The 18,714-nt window shown below is 36.0% G+C and overlaps 1 protein-coding gene and 1 long non-coding RNA gene across 4 annotated transcripts in view; both read right to left on the bottom strand.

Moving 5' to 3' along the window:
• Nucleotides 1–18,714, bottom strand: part of LOC106159654 (ephrin type-B receptor 1-B) — a 106,843-nt gene extending 88,129 nt beyond the window's left edge. For all 3 annotated transcript variants that reach the window (XM_013535981.2, XM_013535982.2, XM_013535985.2), the window contains exon 1: nt 18,525–18,714. In XM_013535981.2, the coding sequence (XP_013391435.2) occupies nt 18,525–18,645 (121 nt within the window). In that variant the 5' untranslated portion in view covers nt 18,646–18,714. The remainder of the gene's footprint in view (nt 1–18,524) is intronic.
• On the bottom strand, nt 16,526–17,946 carry LOC147759878 (uncharacterized). The gene is made up of 2 exons (XR_015331156.1): nt 17,546–17,946; nt 16,526–17,011 (listed from the first exon to the last, which is right to left on the bottom strand). It is a non-coding gene; the product is annotated as an uncharacterized LOC147759878 (long non-coding RNA).

Raw genomic sequence — 18,714 nt, 5'->3', positions numbered from 1 at the left:
TTCAAGGGATTTTTTTAAAAAATTTCCTCTGTACTAAAAAATTAATTGTGAGATATAACTTAAGTGCACCATGTGATAAAAAGGCCCTATCATGCTATGTATTTCTTTTCAGAAACAGAAGTCAGATTTGAAGATTCAACCTATTTTCAGAGAGCAAATACATAATTGATCTGTATCCTTGACTGATTGTCATGGAGGCATGGGGGCCTGCATTGAGAAAGACAAATTTCCTTTGTTTTCAATCCAATTTCATAAAATTACTGGATAACTAAGAAAATTGTTCTTCATTTGACTTTGTGGGGGCATGAAGATGTACAAGGGGGCAGATTTTTTTCCCAACAATGGTATTTTGACCAGTATTTAAAATCTATCTGTTTCTGTCAAATGCACAGAAAAATGTTTAACCAATGTGGAAGACAGCACATATCTACCCCTCTCCCCTTCTACTACCATGTTTCATGTATCCTTTACAGTACTCAAAGTTCAGCTTCAGCAGCGCTTTTTTTCTCCCAAAAATAACCAAATGACAAAACGAGTTAAGTAAACAAGGAAGTGACACCTCATTATCACAATAAAGCACACCTGCTAAATGCAGTCAATTATTTCAAATTTTCAATTTTGATTTCTGGCACTAACATATTTACTCTGGACATAACTTGGGAAAAATGTATAAATGCTTGTTAACTTACCCATGAAATATTTATGTAGAAATATTTTTATAACCTACAAAAGCAATGCAGAAAGACGATGAAAGGAGTTATTTTTATATCGATCTACCAGCTTAAGTTCTGAATAACAAAAGAGCAGGGTTTAAGTGAATTTTCTGTTCTCATCTATTAAGTGCAGAAAAGTGAGGGCAGCACAGACTTGAATATTTCATGACAGTTCAAATAGCATGTGATATTTTTATGATTTAGCGTGTTAGATGGCTTAACCTGCTAAGCTGTGTCAATAACCATTCTTTACGTTGTGATAAAAGACAGCTGTCGTTTTCATGTCATATTATTAAGTTTTGTATACTTGATTTATGCTGTGTGTGTGTGTGTGTCTGTGTGTGCGTGTGTGCGTGAGTGTGCCAGTAGTACATATACACGTGTGCCTGCATGCTTTAAAATATCACAAAGAAGGAGAGGGGGAGGAGTAAAAGAGAAAAACCCGCTTGGGGAGAGAATTTTACAATAATACAAATCACAAAACTAAATCTTAACATGTTAAGGCAACATGGCTATGTGCGTCTTAATTTCTTCACACACACACAATATAAACTGAAGCCATTGGTTATCAAGATAAGGGGTAAAATCTTCTACACACATAATACAGAGAGGTTAAATCAAAACCAAACGAAATGAGGTTTAAGCCTGCCTTTCTGCAGCATAAACCCAAATTATTTTTCTTTAAAAAAGTAACTTTCTCTTTGCCAGAAGCAAAAGAAAAAAAGGGTAACAAAAGGTAAAACATAAAATATATAAAAGCCCATAACAACGTCAATGAAACATGTCTAACATGAAAAACCAGGACTTTTTTCCCAAACATTCCCCTTTCAAGATAAAATTCAGTTTCAGTCCGTCTCATAGCTGGGAGCAAAATAAAAGACAATAAGTCCTAGTGTGATGGATGAGGGGGTGGATCCTTACAACCTGATACTTATTTATGTGTCATATGGGACACACACAAAACCTGTGCCCTATGGCGGCCATTTGTCTTCAGGTATCTTCTGCTGCCAAATTTTGGGGAAAAACACCCCATGAACACAGAATAAAGGGGGATTATTTGGAAAAGAAATGGACAGGGTTTCTTAAATTGAATACTTCAGAGGAAATTATGGGGGTGGGGCTTAATTAGAAGTCAGATACAATGCAATAAATGTCACCGTGGCCTGTAAGGCATGCCCAAAGGGGATGTCCATTTCAAAATGCACACAATTAGGCAGAAAATTTTAATTAGAACAGGAGGGAATTTGAAAACTGTAAGGAAATTGAAAATATAGGATTCATTTTTCAAACGTGTATATGCAATCATGCAAACATAAGCATTCAGGAGAAGTTACTTTGTACAAATAAATTTTGTTCTATGACATTATTCTTGCTCTTAAAAAAAAAAAAAAAAAGGAAGATACCTAAAACTTTTTGAAGATAAAATAGACATTTAAGGGATTTGAACAATGTTTCAGAATGCAATTGGATTAAAGTCATCAAATGGGCAAGTAATTGAGAAAAAATGTTACCCCTACCCTTACTAACAGAAGCAGGAAGTAAGGATAGAGACACTAAAACCTAAAATTTTCACCCCACATCCCAACCAAATATCTCAAGGTGACATCAGTGGTCCCTGAACAAACATCATGTAACCAAGAATTTACTCTATTAGCACCAGACAAAGACCAATCTATTCACTGTTTTCATCATTTTTCATCTCTGGTGCCTCCTAGATCTGATAGAAGTTGAAAGAAAACAAGATGCTCAAGCTGACTTCCTGTGGCGTTTTGATGCCCAGTTGATGTTTGCGTAAATGTCATCACCAATAAGAGGCTCCCTTTTATTGTGATTTTGACCTGGGTCCTAGTGGCAGTAGTGAGAAGTTTTGGTCAATGCCCTTGCACTCTGTTGTACATTACTTCATCCAAAAACTAGCTAACATTTTCAAAAGAATTTGTTTCCAACTTGCAATCTTTCATTAAGTTTCGAAAATTTTAGATTTCAAAAGAAAAAAAAATTGAGAAGAAATGGAAGCATGCCATTGGAGAATGACACCATGTAAATCTTAAATTTCAACATTCTTATCTAAACACAAAACCAAATGTTTTTTGACAACAGCCCCAAAATAACATAAATAGCAGCCAAATTTTATCTACCTTGTCCCTTACAAATATGAGAACCTATTTAATGTTCAATTTATCCACTAAATGACCAGATACCCGCTGAACACCAATTCATTGTGGTTAAAACGGGAGACATATTGAAAGGTCAGGTGAGAGAGACAGGCTGCGAGGAAAAGAAAACAGAGAAAACAGCCGTATATTCAACCTCCACAATGGCCGCTCAGTCTGCAGAAATATTCGACAGAAGCTCCTATCTGATTGGATATCTTAAAACAACAATGAGGGATACGTTGTCAGCAACCCACACCTACATTCTTACAGTAGTTATGATTGGGATGTCCTTTATGAAGCATGTCATTCAATCATATTTTCCCCTTTTAGTAAGTAATAATTTTCCCCCCTCTTGTAAAATCTTTTGCCTCAAGTTTTTTTAACTTCTTAGCTCAAGGAATTACCTTTGCCTTTTCATAGGATGTAAAATGACAGAAATACATAGCAACATAGCAACAACATAAGATAACTTCTGTGGAACAGATGCATTATGTAAGGGATGTAGATAATTTCGGAAAAGAATGCTGATACTGACAGTTTATGTCATGAAATACACAAGAAAAGTCCTAAAATTAGGATTAATTGTTTTGAAGTACGTTTCAGATTTTTGGAAGGTTGCATGTTTGTCTATACAGCAGTGTCCCTTTAAAGTCATTCCTACTGTTAAGATCCAGCTTACATCAGCTACCTACTGACAACCTACTGTTACGACAGACATCAACTTATCTTTTCCCCACTGGTGACAAGATGTGTGAATTACACAATTTCCGTCTCATGTATATACAGTAGTTTTGCATAGAGGTGAGGTAAGCAAAAATAAGGAAGCACGAGCATCAATTATAAATGTTTCATATGAAGCACATAGACAAAAATGGATTCTTTGCCACTTTTGGGGAATGTTTATGCATTGAGTAAACAGGCATACCTGTCCTTTTTCACATGTAGTTGACAAATTTTACCCAGGTGTGTGGTAGGGGTAGACAAGGGGGGGGGGAGAAGAAATATGTTGCTTTTTTTCCCCACTTAAACTCTCGCCTTACATTCTGGTCAGGACTGAATGGCGATATAAACTGTCCATATCGCATCATATCATGGCATGTCTCTGTGCCTTGATTTCAAATCAGCAACAGTAGTTACTTTATCATGAAGTGATAATAGTCAAACACACACCACATTGCTACTTCATCGCAATAATCAGCACTTTCCTGATAATTCTTATCTTGGGTCAAATGGCCCATCTAATTTTCACTTACTGCCTATAAAATTCAATTGTTGTTGAATGAAAAATATGATTTCAACATTCAATGTTACAATATGCTTATAAATGTGGAAGATGACGAAGTTTCATTAAATGAAAAATAAACAGCATACACAAGGTACAAATTGTAGTTTTATTATGCACACTAAAAAAACATATGGGTATACCACTTCTGCCAGTGAATACAAGTTATCACATACAGCATGCTAAAATCTGACAACTGATTAATTACGATACGCTTCACGCAAACATGAAAATCATGCTACGAATTCCAATTCACTTCTAAGCTAAACTATGGCTGATGTTTTTTCACCATCTCGGGGGATGACTTTGGAACTGTGGGTAATATGTCATAGATTTCACAAGTGTCAACGAGGATTAATCTGTCATTGCAACTCATGACAACAGTGGGAGCTAATTCAAAGCTAATTCATTGTTTTTATATTATAAAATTTTCTGAAAATATAATAGGGATAATAAATTCAAGATTGAGTTTTTCAGCCAAATCTAAGAAGATGTCACTGTTTACCACAATAAAAAAATACTGGTCAAACTGTAGACTAGCCAGGGAGTAAAACCACTCTATCCATTACACAAAGTCCAGTGAGAAATCTGACATTATAGTGACAAACGCTGCTGACTTGTAATATGTCTAATATAATAATCTACCATTAAAAGCTTATGTTACCCTGAGTATCGAATATTTACTGGAAGATGCCACTGAAGAGCACAGCTCAGGCAAATTTTCTAGCAACCTCTGAATCTCGGGGTATACTTAAAAAGTGTTTCACGTCGATCAAAACTGACAGAGGAGTGCCACTATTCAATACACTCTTAGCTAAAATCATTGAAAAAATAATCATATAGATGAATCTATGCAAAATGTATTCTTCTTGCATTCATTTATCATTTTTCTTAGAAGAAATGTGAAGGATCCTTTCAAAGTAGCCGAATACATTCACCTTATCACCAAGCGTGTATGTTGTGGCTGCCGTATCGTTGGACCTGTCATAAGACAGACAGATCAATTAGAGGCGTAATCAGAGAAGAGGGTTGAAGTGGAGACACCAAATGTTGCCATACCTATACCAGGGTTGGACCTTCAAACTCAATCTAGGACATATCTGTGTCAGGTGCAGCAAATTTCATGGTTCAATTTTTTAGATATCTATACATCTTTAAGTGAAATTCCACTACAGTTTTGGGTTCTATCTAATTTGGCTGTATCTTGTCTCAGGGAATTTCATTTTCAGATTTAATTTTGGTATGGTGTGTTCAACATGGATGACTGCCAAAACTCTCTCTCTCTCTCTCTCTCATATATATACACTCTCACTCTCTCTCGCTCTCTCTTTCTCTCTCTCTCTGGTGTGTGGGTTTGTTATACAATACCTGTGGTCAACAAGACTGTAATTACGATCAGGTATCAAACACAACAAACGTCACATCCTCATCTTGAACAATTACCTATCTTACTCATTAGATATCCGAGTCCCGTTTTCCTTTGGAGACAACAGTGATAATAACTGCAACATACAGGATATTGAAAAGAAGGGAGGAAAAAGCAGATGACCAAGATGAAAATGATCACAATCTTGATTTCTGTAAAACCAGTGCATTTCAACAAATATGGTCACAGAGCATTCTAGTTTTATTATTTCATCGTACCTGTAAAAATGTGAACCCTCAAAATACACCCAAAGGGCCAAAATGGCAAACCACATGACCACAATTGTGACACCTCATGACCAACTTCCCTTTTCAATACTATCTCTACCATAGATTATCTCAACCATTGTACTACTATTTTTATAAAGTAACTTGTTCATTGAGATCCTGTTAAAGAAATATTCACAGGCAAAAGACTCTAACGGAAACATTTTGTTAGGTACGAAATCACAAGTCATTCAACTGACCAATAAAAAATGTTTCAATAATTATTGCTACAATAAAGGCACCAGTTTCAACGAAACCCAAGAACAAAAACAAAAAACACCTGACCACAAAATGCTACTCTTTTGACCACAGAGCTATATCAGGCCGTCAATGATGGCCACCTTTCTTATCAGATAACACTGAGCTACTTAAAATCAGAGGACAAAACTAGTCCAAGACTAATTCTGACTAATACACACCTACGATACAGGTAATCACAACGAAAACAATGGTATCTACTTTGAATTATTACAATCCTTTATAATTCCCACAACTTCAAAGGGGATTATTTACCATCTTGACAACGCGGCTACCACAGTTACGGCTGCCCATAAAGTTGTTAAGACTATCAAATCATTCATGGCTTCCTAAAAACTTGAGGTCCACCTGTCAACTCTTTCACTGCACACAGATTATAAATTTTGGAACAATTTTATCAATTTTCTACGTCAAAGCCGGATAATTACTTTGCTTATGATGTGAAAGGAACCGACTATCTTGCACTGCTTGGACCATATATTCTAGGATTAATGATAAAATTAAACATATTCTGCTCCACCCTTCCCCCAAACACACACACCTGTCTTTTCTTTATTGCATCAGCTGTCAATTACAGAATCAATTTACGATCATCATTGTCAGACCTGTTGAGTTATCCATCTACGTGTTGTGACAGCAAGTGAATAACTTTTGAATCGGTTGCTTCTTGTTTTTATTAGATTATCTCTCAAAGCTGCAGCCATAAATTTTCAGAATCAGCTTTATGATTCTAGCTGTCTAACCTAAGCAATTTTCCTACCATATAAGAGGAAGAAAGCGTAAGAAACACCACCCTATCAGGTCCAACTCTATCCTCAATTAGGGCTGGGGTCATAAATTCTAAAATCAATTTTCATAACACCTTCTGACAAGAGGATACCATACCACATTTATTACTTTATTGTCTATTGCTTCATACTATTTGCTTCTCCTTCACCAAGAACCCTTACAACCTGCCATATTTGCTTCTTGTATCACACTTTGCTTAATGATGTAGTATTAACAGCTTGTTTTGATACTGAGATGACTTGCAGCTTATGGCACCTGAGAGATTCAAGGTATGAATGGACCTGTTGTGAAAAATTGCTCCTGGATTCTTTTTAGCCAATTAGCACTTTCTAATTTGAATCAACTTAATTTAATCAATTCAAAATTAAGAACATATATTGAAAACAGGGGGTTCAAATTCAACCTGTGTCATTTTACGAACTTTCTTGTTTTTTCACTGCATAATTCTAATATTATTACAAAAAAATATTTGAAATTAGGATTTTCTTGGCATATATGATGAAAAACATTGTCAGTATAATATCTAATTATTTGTATACCAGTCATATTGAAAGGTACATGATTTAACAAAACTATCAGTCCTATTTCTAACAACTAACCTGCCCTTTTCAGCATCATTTCAACAGCACAATTTGACAATTGTCCAGAATAGCATGCAGATTAACTACGGAATCTGAACGTATTGACACCACTGTAGTTTCTAAACCTCTACAACAACACCAGTCACATTTCTAAGAGTCCTTCCGTGTCTGCCCCAGGACACATTTTCTAGGAATCGACCCAATAATATCAAAGGACGATCGTCAATAGAAAGTTTGATTTCACTCCTGGGTTGTTTATCTACCCATTCTGCCCTAATTGGATCGGTATTCTATTCTAATGAAGGCCCGTTTTAGCGACATTAAATTCCAATAATCTTAAAGCCCGGCTTCCTTTGAAGTGTTGAACCAAAAGAAAGGTGTCAGCTATTTTAGAGGCTGTCAATACCAGTTTATTCACAGCCTTAATAAGGTATCCTAGGGAGTGAACAAGCCTCTCTCAGACACAATTTGTGTCCTTTGATAAGTATTATGTTTCACTTTCACTGCAAAATGCACTGTATGTTCCTGAGAAATAATTGCCTTGGATTGGCATCCCAAGGCATGAGCTGGCTGCCTTTATACGGACTCCCATTTTAGGATGGTAAATCAGAACCCAAATGCACCATCAAACGAGCAGATTTTTCAACTGTAAGAACTGCAATAACATTTTAAGTTTTTAAAAAAGATCTCTCAACTAAAAGTAATACAAAGAGATAACAGATGGTAGCTATTTGGCTTTGGCTTCTTTTCCTTTTTTTTTTTTTTTTTTTTTACAATTTTCTCAACAAGTTTCTGACTTTGTTTCTTGATCTAACAACTTTTAAACACCAGGTGACATGACTAAAAGACAACAACTTGAATACCTGCGAAGTTCAAAATTGGACTGAAATCATTTTTCAGCACATTTCATTGGTTAAGTTTTCATCATGAAAAGAGCACTTTATTTTTCTAGCAAAGAGCTTTTTAAAAATATATGCGAAATAATGGGGGTCAAACAACAAAATGAGGGTCAATCTAGGCCACTTAGCACCCTGACCCTGACCCTTTTGTTGGTCTGACCACCAGATTTTAAGAGGTCCCCTATTTGACATGAAAATTTCATATAGTTAACTCATAAATGCATAATGAGCCACCTTCACAACAAACAAAAGTACTGGGAGGCTACGGAGGCTGGAAAAACCACCAGCAAAACCTTCCCCTTGTTCAAAGGGCGCCCATTAAGGTATAATGACTGCTTAATAAGGAAGAAAATCGCTTTGAGAAAATCCATTGGAGCAGGGGATAATAGTGACCACCATTTTGGAAAGTAAATACCCAAATCGGGCACCAATTCTATTGACGCCATTATACATGCTCACAATTTGTTTTGTCTGCCTTCTTTAAAGAACTCGCCCTATAACTCCATTTGTATTGTTATGGGAGTATTTTTGTAGGGTTGGTATGGTTCAACATTTATGTATTTATTTACTTATCTAATATATGGGGGAGCATGTGTGCTTCTTTTTAAATGTGTGTGTGTGTATAAGAGGGCCAACACACACACACACTAGGTGAGAACACACGGGAAGAAACCCTACTCATATCATAACGCAAATAGAAGAAAATTGATCAATGAATCAGGCATTTCCCTTTGCGCAAAGAGAAAGGGGGACTACTGAACACACCGCACACCATCACTTATGTCACACATCATAATACAAATAACAGAAAATTGACTAACAGCACTGGGCACTTCCCTACGCCAATAAAACAACGCTCAGAAAGTCCACTGACTCCAGTAGAACAAAGAGGGTATTAAATTAGTCACGTTTGCTCAAAATTTAGTCGTCCAGTAGCCATTTGGAATCACAAATGCCAAAACTGAATATATTTGCTCAGCACACAATTTCAGCTCATTCACCAACTTCTAAGTGCGTCTCAAGTTGCCACAGCCAATGTGTTCTTCCTCCCTTTCAAACTATCGAATTCGTATAAATTAAGATCAATCCGTTTATGAAAACGATACTTCACTGGGTCTCTCTACAAATAGTCGTTGCTTAACCCAACGGCTTATCTTGATTCTCTCCATTCAGGTGTCGTCTGCTGTGTTTGTCCTCGTGGCGACAGATGGAAAAGACTGGAGGGGGTTAAGACTAATACAACATGATCTAAGAGATTCTGAAAACTCTTGGTCATCGTACTTAAGTGACCAGAAGAATTTTTGACAGGGTAACCAGTACTATTTCTTTGTAAGCAGCAAAATCGAGAAATTTACATGTGTCTTTACCCTTTCAATTTCATACACTTAATCTGAGAAAGAAACTATGACAAGATCTTTAAATCCATAAATCCCTCATTTTCAAAATAATTTGGAAGAACTTTGCCTGTAATTTCATCCTTCCTCTTGTGGGTTTGAAGTTGGGTCCTTATCAGAGATAGTTTAATTCTAAGTCTGTCCATTTCTATGTGTACGACAAAATGAAGTCAAGACCGCTTATAAAAAATTTAATAGAAAAAATATCAAAAATGAAAAATTTTTATGATAAAAAAAAAATAAAAATAAACATACCATCTAAAATGCTTTCTAACAAAATTTTCCTTTTTTTCTACAAAAAAAAAAAAAATTTAGCTGTGGTAGGATATGTGTCCTTCATAATCTATTGTGTGATATGCAATACTAGAGATATCATCAATGAACAATAACTGTCATCACAACGAAAAAACACTATCAGCAAACAATAGAACGCCAGTCATTATCACACATAGCTGAACCAATGCCATAACAATGACAAGATGTGGCAGCAACATCTCTGGCCTCAAATAGGTAAAAATAGGTCTTTGGATCAAACGGAAATTGTTTCAACAACTACCTGACTGTGACATTTGCACACATATGGAGACAATATGGTGACACAAGGAGAGAACCTGCCACATGTGAAGATCTGTGACAAGCCCCAGAAGGAGCACATTGCCATCACCTGGACAGTAATGATGATAATTGTTCTAAAATGGGATGATTTTTGAAGAGCTGTTACCATCTTTTTGGCTTCTGTAAACTGTATTCATGAAAGGTGAAAACATAGCAAAATTTCTTCTGTGAAAAATAATTTCCAAAGAATGTCTTAAATCATATTGTTCATCTGTTGTTGATAGTCTCCCCCCCCCCCCCCTTTCAAAATCTTTGGAACCTCTACTTTTTACAAAAAAAAAAAAAAACAAATCAATTTCATGTCCAACACAAGCCATTTTCTGACAATTTTTACCCATGAGGCACGAACACAGAATTTATCACAGGTGGTCAGCTGTCCCTGCCCGAGGGTCAGAAGACACCTCACTTTACTGACCAGTCACATGGTCATCTTCTCATCAAAATCCCAAAGGGTTGGCAAACCACCCTGTCTGCGACATCGCCTCAGACAATGCCAGAGACATTCAACGGCTGTGACGTCCCCTCCCCCTGTCACCAAGTTTCCCCAAGGGGACAGCAGGTATGGTGAATCACACCCCACCACTAAATAATGACACAATGGAATATATCCCCTGTTTTAGCCATATTAGGCTATTCTCAACTTGATTTTTAAATTTATTTCCTAGAATGAAATTAATTTAAGGCAAAGAGTACTCCATTTCAAAGTTTCCTCAAATTGTGGTTGATTTTGTAAGAAAAAAAAAACATGAGGTCAAAATTCATCCTAGATATTTCCAAACTACTACCAACTACATAAAGAAAGAATTTGTTCTGCTCTGTGGAATCTCACCCCATGTAAAATGGCACCCTTTTCTGGGGTAATTATTGGGTTGGTGTATGTGATAGAGTTCTGTCATACAGTGAGGGGCCCCATCTTGAAGACACCAATTATCCATATCATGGTCCCTATTTATCGATTTTGGTGCCCAACTGGGGTATAATTTTATGGGGAATTTGTTTAAGGTAGGAATAGCCTGGTATAAACAAAAAGAGACTCAAAAAGAAGAGAAAGAAGAGAATGACCATACATATATTTAACACAATATTAGGGCCCAGAAGAGTCTGATAAGCTGCCCCAAACAGTGCATTATCAAAGGGATATGTGCCATTGCTAAAGTGTCATCCCAAAACAATGAACATTATATGGGACAGGGCCACGATGGAAACAAAGGGTGCCCCAGGGATGTATAACCACAAATAACCTCGCACTTGGTTGTGTCATCCATCAGGTATGACATGGTCGGAAGTGTTGCTTTCCAAGTCATTATGCGGAGGCCCTGGTGTCATTATCTATCGCCATACATCATAAATAAGGAGCTGTCAGAGTCAATTGCATGACCACAAAACAAACTGATTTAGAACAGAACAAAAGTTATTGAAAAATTTTACCAAGTCTGAATATGTATACACATGAACATGTGTTATGCCCCCCCCCCTCCCCCACACCTCCTTCCCTTTGGTAATTAACTCTGAGGTTTACAACCTATATTTAGAAAGAAAAGGTGCATGGACTGAAAAATTCTGAACATAAAACACAACAAAAGCCGTGAATAAGACACACGCAAACTTGGTATATATTATAAGAAAGGTGTGAAAAATTCAGAGGATGATTGCCATATTTCCACCGAGTAGTTAACAAGCAGATGTCCAATTTTACAATTTTCGGTGCTCACGAAAGGCTGTCATGCCAATAGACAACCTGTAGTTAGGGAGCAGATAAACAACTTGAAAATTGTCGCTGGCAATTGAAAATATGTCCTGCTTTTGAAAGATGTCAGCGATGAGCACAAAGGGAGTCAGCCCGCATTTCAAACTGGTTAATTTCTTAATTTTCAATTTTCTATTCAATCTGCTTAATAAAATTTCACCCATCTATGAGCCAACAAAAATATGTGCCATCAAATAATAACAGAAAAGTTTAAGTTTATTTTTAATACATTTATCTGCTATTTTTAAACTTCTAAAACCCATCAATCTTCAACTCAATTACATAACTTGGAACTTTGCAGAACAGATGGCCATTTCAATTCAACACCTTCTATTTCCGTGTTAAAATGTATGGTCTCCCTGCTCTCATCCATCAGAAAATGACGGCACTGTTCGCATAACCACAAGATAACCAGTGATTAGACACCAGATGGAGCTCTTATATAACATATGTATCAATGTTACCTGTCGATTATACCATTCTAATCACGCGAACATTGTTGTAATAGATTGGTAGAGTTCAGCTACTGCTGCATTGGTTAAGACTACACCAAAAGACAGCTGTCCATTAAAATGTTTCACGTTATTATGTTTTCCAGCCACACAGAAAATAATGTGATGAACCAAACTTTGTTAAAATATAACATTAAAACCAATGTTATCGAAGTAGTGAACAATTATTATAAGCAATCTACATACTTTTGTTATATCAATTACTGCAAAGAGAGATCAGAGATAGAACAAGTTGCCCATATCAAATTTGCCTGCATACAACTTTAAGAAGCACGGACTCGAATGATTCATGTAAATGATCCCTCATTCTCAAATCACACACAATTACTATAAAGATTAAATTTAAGCAGTTTCTTTAACTAAATTATACAACTGACAGAGTCACATTACCATCTATTTAGACTGTTGGATCATGTAACAACAAGAAGCCAGATATATCCCTTTCACACTCTCTCGGGGATAGGCCCGAGTCATATCAAAATCAGATACCTCTATCTAACCAAGGTTGTACTAAAAAAGGCAGGTGATTTTACACAAGCCCTACATATGGCCCAATTGTCAAATATCTCATCACAGGCAGGATGTAATGGTCACTTGCACCCTAGTAGCCAGCGGTCAACTGGTCATTCTGTGTTATTGAGCAAGGGTGACGCGTCTCATTGATGTAATGCAAAGAGTTAATCAAGAGAGGTGGGCACATTTATAGTGCACAATAAGCTGGCAGTAATGATGTATGGGTATTGTGCATAAGGGCATCCATCTAAAAGCAGTTAGAAACATCTGATTAATTCTGTACATCTCCTGTAAATGCTGGCTAATTAAAATAAATCAATATTGACCGATTGTTGTTGTTTTTTCCATTCTGATTACCACAGCCAAAATGTCTTAAAAACAAGTCCATAAATGACATGCAAATCAGTTACTGATGAGTGCCGAGAAAGTATCAAACTGTTTTAAAAGTTGAACAACAGTACAGTTGTAGGACAGATTCCAACTGGTTCGCAAAGTCTCAACCTGCATTACGATAACGATTACGTGCACCTAGAGTCCTTTACAAGTGCTGGGGAAATTAAAACTGCTAACATGATGAATGGAGCCATTAAATTGCAGTACATTCTTCTGATTAACTCCCGAAGTGAAATAAAATATATACTGTGATGTGGACTCCATAAAAAAAACACTCGTAAAATCTGATTATTAAAGTCGAAATGGACAAAAATTTCTCAGAGGATTAATTCTGCATTTGTGTGAAAATTGAAGCCATGAAGAATGGATGTATATAATCCATACAAGAAGTTTTTTTAAAAAAAGTGTGCCTTTTAGCAATTCTGTTATTGAGTTAACCATTTTCTTATTTATTTTCCTAACATTTGTCACATACAATTATGAGAACTTTCTAAATCATTCAAAGGTTCCATTTCTTAACTTGGATAACAATAAAAAATGCCCAATCAAAATTTCATTAATTTTCTATAAACCTATTTACATATTTCCAATAAAGTTGCTATTTTTTGTTTATCCATCATTTTAATTCCACAGTTTCACTCCAATTATATATCAATTCTAGCATTTCAACTAAAGCAAAGCACAAATCCCCTGGTACCTCAAAACTCTAAGTTCCATTCTTCATCAGTCCTTGTAATAAATAGGTTCAGCAAAGCATGCTTCCATGTTAGGCTTCGTTCACATGCAATGTCTATTTTCTATTTTCTATTTTCGGTATGTCTTATGATCACGGTCTGTGCACTGAATATCCCGCCGCGTAATTACTGGCAGCGCGAGCCAGTTACTTATAGTAACTTATAGTAACTGGCTCGCGCTGCCAGTAATTACGCCGCGGGATATTCAGTGCACAGACCGTGATCATAAGACATACCGAAAATAGAAAATAGAAAATAGAAAATAGACATTGCATGTGAACGAAGCCTTAGTCTCTTAATTGGCCATTTTTCAACTTACTCCAAATTTAGCGAATCCTTTTGCCATTTCTAAACCCTAATATGAATTTTATTGCTGTTTCCAACCATAAAGTCAAACATGCTGTCCAACACGATATTTTCAACACTGCAGTTTATAGTTACCATATCTTCATCCTAATATGACTTTAAACATTTCATCCATGAAAACAAACTTAAACTTGTGCTTTCACAAACAGAGTAATTTTTCAGAAAGTGCTTTTCACTTCCTACTACAGAACTTTAATCTTATCTTAATTGCCATTTCAGCCATAAAAATCAAACTTAACACATGCCTCTTTCAACGTGCTAATTTTTCAGTTCTTTCCACACCAACCACTACTTAAGTTGAGTTCAAGAGTTTTATAGCTGCGAGGACTGATATGTTTCAAGCTAGTTTTAAAATAACATGACACTGGAATTATGTTTGTGCTGAAGAGTTGAGTTGTTGGTAAAAAGTGCAAAAACATGTTCTTTTTTTTCACTGGTTTTCCCATCTGGAGAATGTTATGTCATTTTGGCATGTTCTATACGAAACTGTTCTAAATTTGTAGGGTTGTAGTCCAGCTGACAGAAAAATCTGCCTCTTGGGGTTTTTCAATTAGAGGATCTTTTTTCAGTTTGAATTCTATTCACAGGATGAATTCTATAATTGACCATTCTGGTGTATATTTGTTTTAACTGGTAGGGAATTTTGGGAAAATCTTGTAGTTGATATCAAAAATGAATTTTTTTAAACAATATTTTTCTATCATTTTTTCTTTAAAACTGGTACATTATTAACCGATTACAGTGACGTCATATTTGCTCCGTAACACTAGTCCCGCGGCCATGCTGGAGGGAATGAACGACGGGGAATAGTAGCGTAAATATAGGTAAACCAAATAAAATAAAGTAAACTTCATATCACGATCAAGGACACCAAAGGGAAAAGGATATATACAAGCTGAGGCTTCAGCTGCTCAGCGGGATCGACCGATATGAACTCAAGACAGTCTAAAAACGTGAAATCCTACTAAATGCTACTTACCCAACATCGTGTTGTCAGGTCAGAAGATAGTTCAGTTATCTTGTACTTCATTTTTCTTGTTCATTGGGTAATAGCAGTTATAGTTTGAGAGAGTTTAATGTGTAATCATAAGTTTAACCTTAAATAGAAACAACTGTTTTCATAAAGGATAGATATAAGAAATTTGAGCTGATCATCAGAATAAACCCTTGTGGATTCAAGGAAGAATGTATGATTGTCTTATGACATGAAATATTGCTGTTAGTTATGACTTATCTTTACATCGTGAAGCTGTCAGAAATTATTTCAGCATTCTTGTACTTCATATTGGTTCATTAGAAAGTACATGTAACAAGACTGTTGTTAATTCATATAAGCAATATTGTTAGCATTTTATTATTAGTTCAGTCATTCACAGAAGCATTTGTTAGGCACTACAAATATCCTCAAACCTCAGTTTACGTGGGACTTAGAGAATGGGAATTTGCCATGGGACTATACACTTGATATCAATGGAGCAATAGAAACTATGTCAATGATGAAAAAGACGTGTCTTTTGTATCAAAATAAAGGTGGTAAGTTGTGTTGTACATAAGTTTTCAAAATACATCTACTGTCATAAAAAGTATTGTATCAAACTGATTTTATAAAATTTAATATACCATTTGCATTGAAAATATTTTGCTAGGTATTCAGTGAACAAAATTCATATATTTTAAATTTACTTTAAAACTGCAATATCAGGTATTTGTTGTTCTCTTTTTTTAATGTAAAGCCTAACAATATTGGGGATTTTCAGATGCTATTGTTTATACAGAAGTAAAGTATGCAGAACATTTGCTCTATACCATCATCAACTTTTTAAATTATTTCAGCATTCTTGTACTTCATTTTGGTTCATTAGAAAATACATGTAACGAGACTGTTGTTTGAGAGAGTTTAATATTCACCATGAATGCAACCATTCATATAAGCAACATTGTTAGGATTTTATTATTATTCAGTCATTCACAGAAGCAAGGCATTTTTCACACTTATGTATTTATGATGTCCAATGTAATATAACAATAATTCAGTTCATGAATTGATTTCTACAACAATTTTCTTAAACATATAGGAAAAGTGCACATTTTGTATGAATAAAAGTGAACATGAAATGCTGAGTTCTGAGTGTCGCTTCAATTAAATAACTCCTGTCATGCACTGGATTTCACTCTCCTGATGTTCAGATCCTGTCTCCTCAGCTGGTCACAGAGATCTAGGAATATTTTTTGCTGCTTCTACCTTGTGTGTCATCTAGCTGCCTTTTGTACCTGTCATCAAAAGCTTCCGTTTTTTTTTTTTTTTAATATATATAATTTACTTGCACCCAATGAGTGTGGCTTGGTGGGAAATGCCTGATCAATTTCCTAAATGTAAATTAATAGAAAGATAACAATAGTGATTTTTATTCATATTATAACTTACAACATTACAGCTGAAAGGAGCAGAATTTAACATTTTTACAGAGGAAAGTGCAAAATTATTTCATGAGCTAGGTTATTAAAGTTATATGTCAATTACACCTGAGGTAGAATTTACTTGCAAAATAAAATTACTCTTATCACTACACCAAATCGAAAATTAAGCCACTAACTTCCAAATACACTTCATACAGGTAATTGATTTAATTGGCCCAGCTCAGCTGTGTACAGTACAAATATAGCCTTGACACTAATTGGGAATAATGCTAACCAGGTATAAAAGAGGTAGGTGACAGCCGATAAAATCTAGAGAGCACCGTAACTGATAACAAATTACACCCAAGGCAATAGGTGAGTCTTCATTATAAAAGTCGAAACCCTGCCTGGGTATTTCAACACGTTTTAACAAATTAACACACTCTCCACCCACACTTTTTGGGCACTACTTTAAATATATACGTGCGCCCCAAACATACACACCTAGGTCTTTGGTGTTCTACTGTTTTTTCTTTTATGGTAAAATCTGCACAGTTGGCTCTTCATTCTTTGCTATAAAATAAATTAGTTTTATCCTTTACTTTTCCGAAGAGTCTTGATTCAAAGCCACCTCGCCGTCTCTCCTCCGTTTATGGTTTTAGTTCCTTCACCATGGATTTTTACCACTGCAGGCAGTCTGTGAACGCTTGTAAAGTTAGTTACCTTCTCTCGACCAAATACCCTGCAGTAATTCATCATCTTGCTCGGTTAAATATGAAAGAAAATACAGAAAACGAAAACTGAACTACAGACATGGCTTGTTCATGCGCAGCAGACGATTCCGGTCTCCCTCCAGTATGGCTGCCGTTTGTTTTGATGACGCAGGCTCTAATGGGTCAATAAACATCAATCTCCTCATACAACTTCAATAATACAAAAAAAACCCTATTTATCTCTCTTTTTCTCCGTATTCAATGAGCTTTTTCAAAAATTCAAATTCCAATCAATAATTAAATCTAATATTAGTTTTAATTTTTATTCATAATTTTATACGATTTAAAACTGGAAATGAATGAAAACTGTGCCGTGCGAAATGTAATGTACAACCATGTCTATTTCAACCCTCGGCGATTTCATGGTTCGCAGGTCTTGAAATGCATGCATATTCAGGCTTCAATCACTGCGAAATTTCTCAAATATCTTGATAGCTGGGTGGCCTGTGCGTCTATGAACGCCTAGCGTCTGGGGCACACTCCTGACACATATTTTCAAAGTGCAAACTCTTCGTTTTGGAGTCGGGGGAAAGTTGAACACGAGTGCAAAGAATGAATGGAACCGTGTCTGGCGAGCGCTAGCACGCTTAACAACAGGTGAGACACTACTCGCTACTGTTCTAATTTAACTCGCCAAAACTTTTCCGACATCGCACCAACTACAACCTCTCGCTCACACAGGCTTTCAACATTGATGCAGTTTCACTTACCTCGTATTGCATATGTTAATCTGTCTGTAAAAGTAATTAATCCAATAAATAGGAGGAGACCCCGAGATAACGTACTGCTCCCCTTCGCCATCTTCACTCTGACTGACTTCCACCAAAACATTCCCCACTTTGCGCATGTGCAGTGAGCCTCATGAATAATTTATGAGGAGAGCCTCCGTACTCTCTATCT

The sequence above is a fragment of the Lingula anatina genome, chromosome 9 (genome assembly GCF_051362555.1).
Source record: "Lingula anatina isolate TDL-2025a chromosome 9, LinAna3.0, whole genome shotgun sequence".
NCBI lineage: Eukaryota > Metazoa > Brachiopoda > Lingulata > Lingulida > Lingulidae > Lingula > Lingula anatina.
This window is presented reverse-complemented; position numbering and strand designations above follow the sequence as displayed.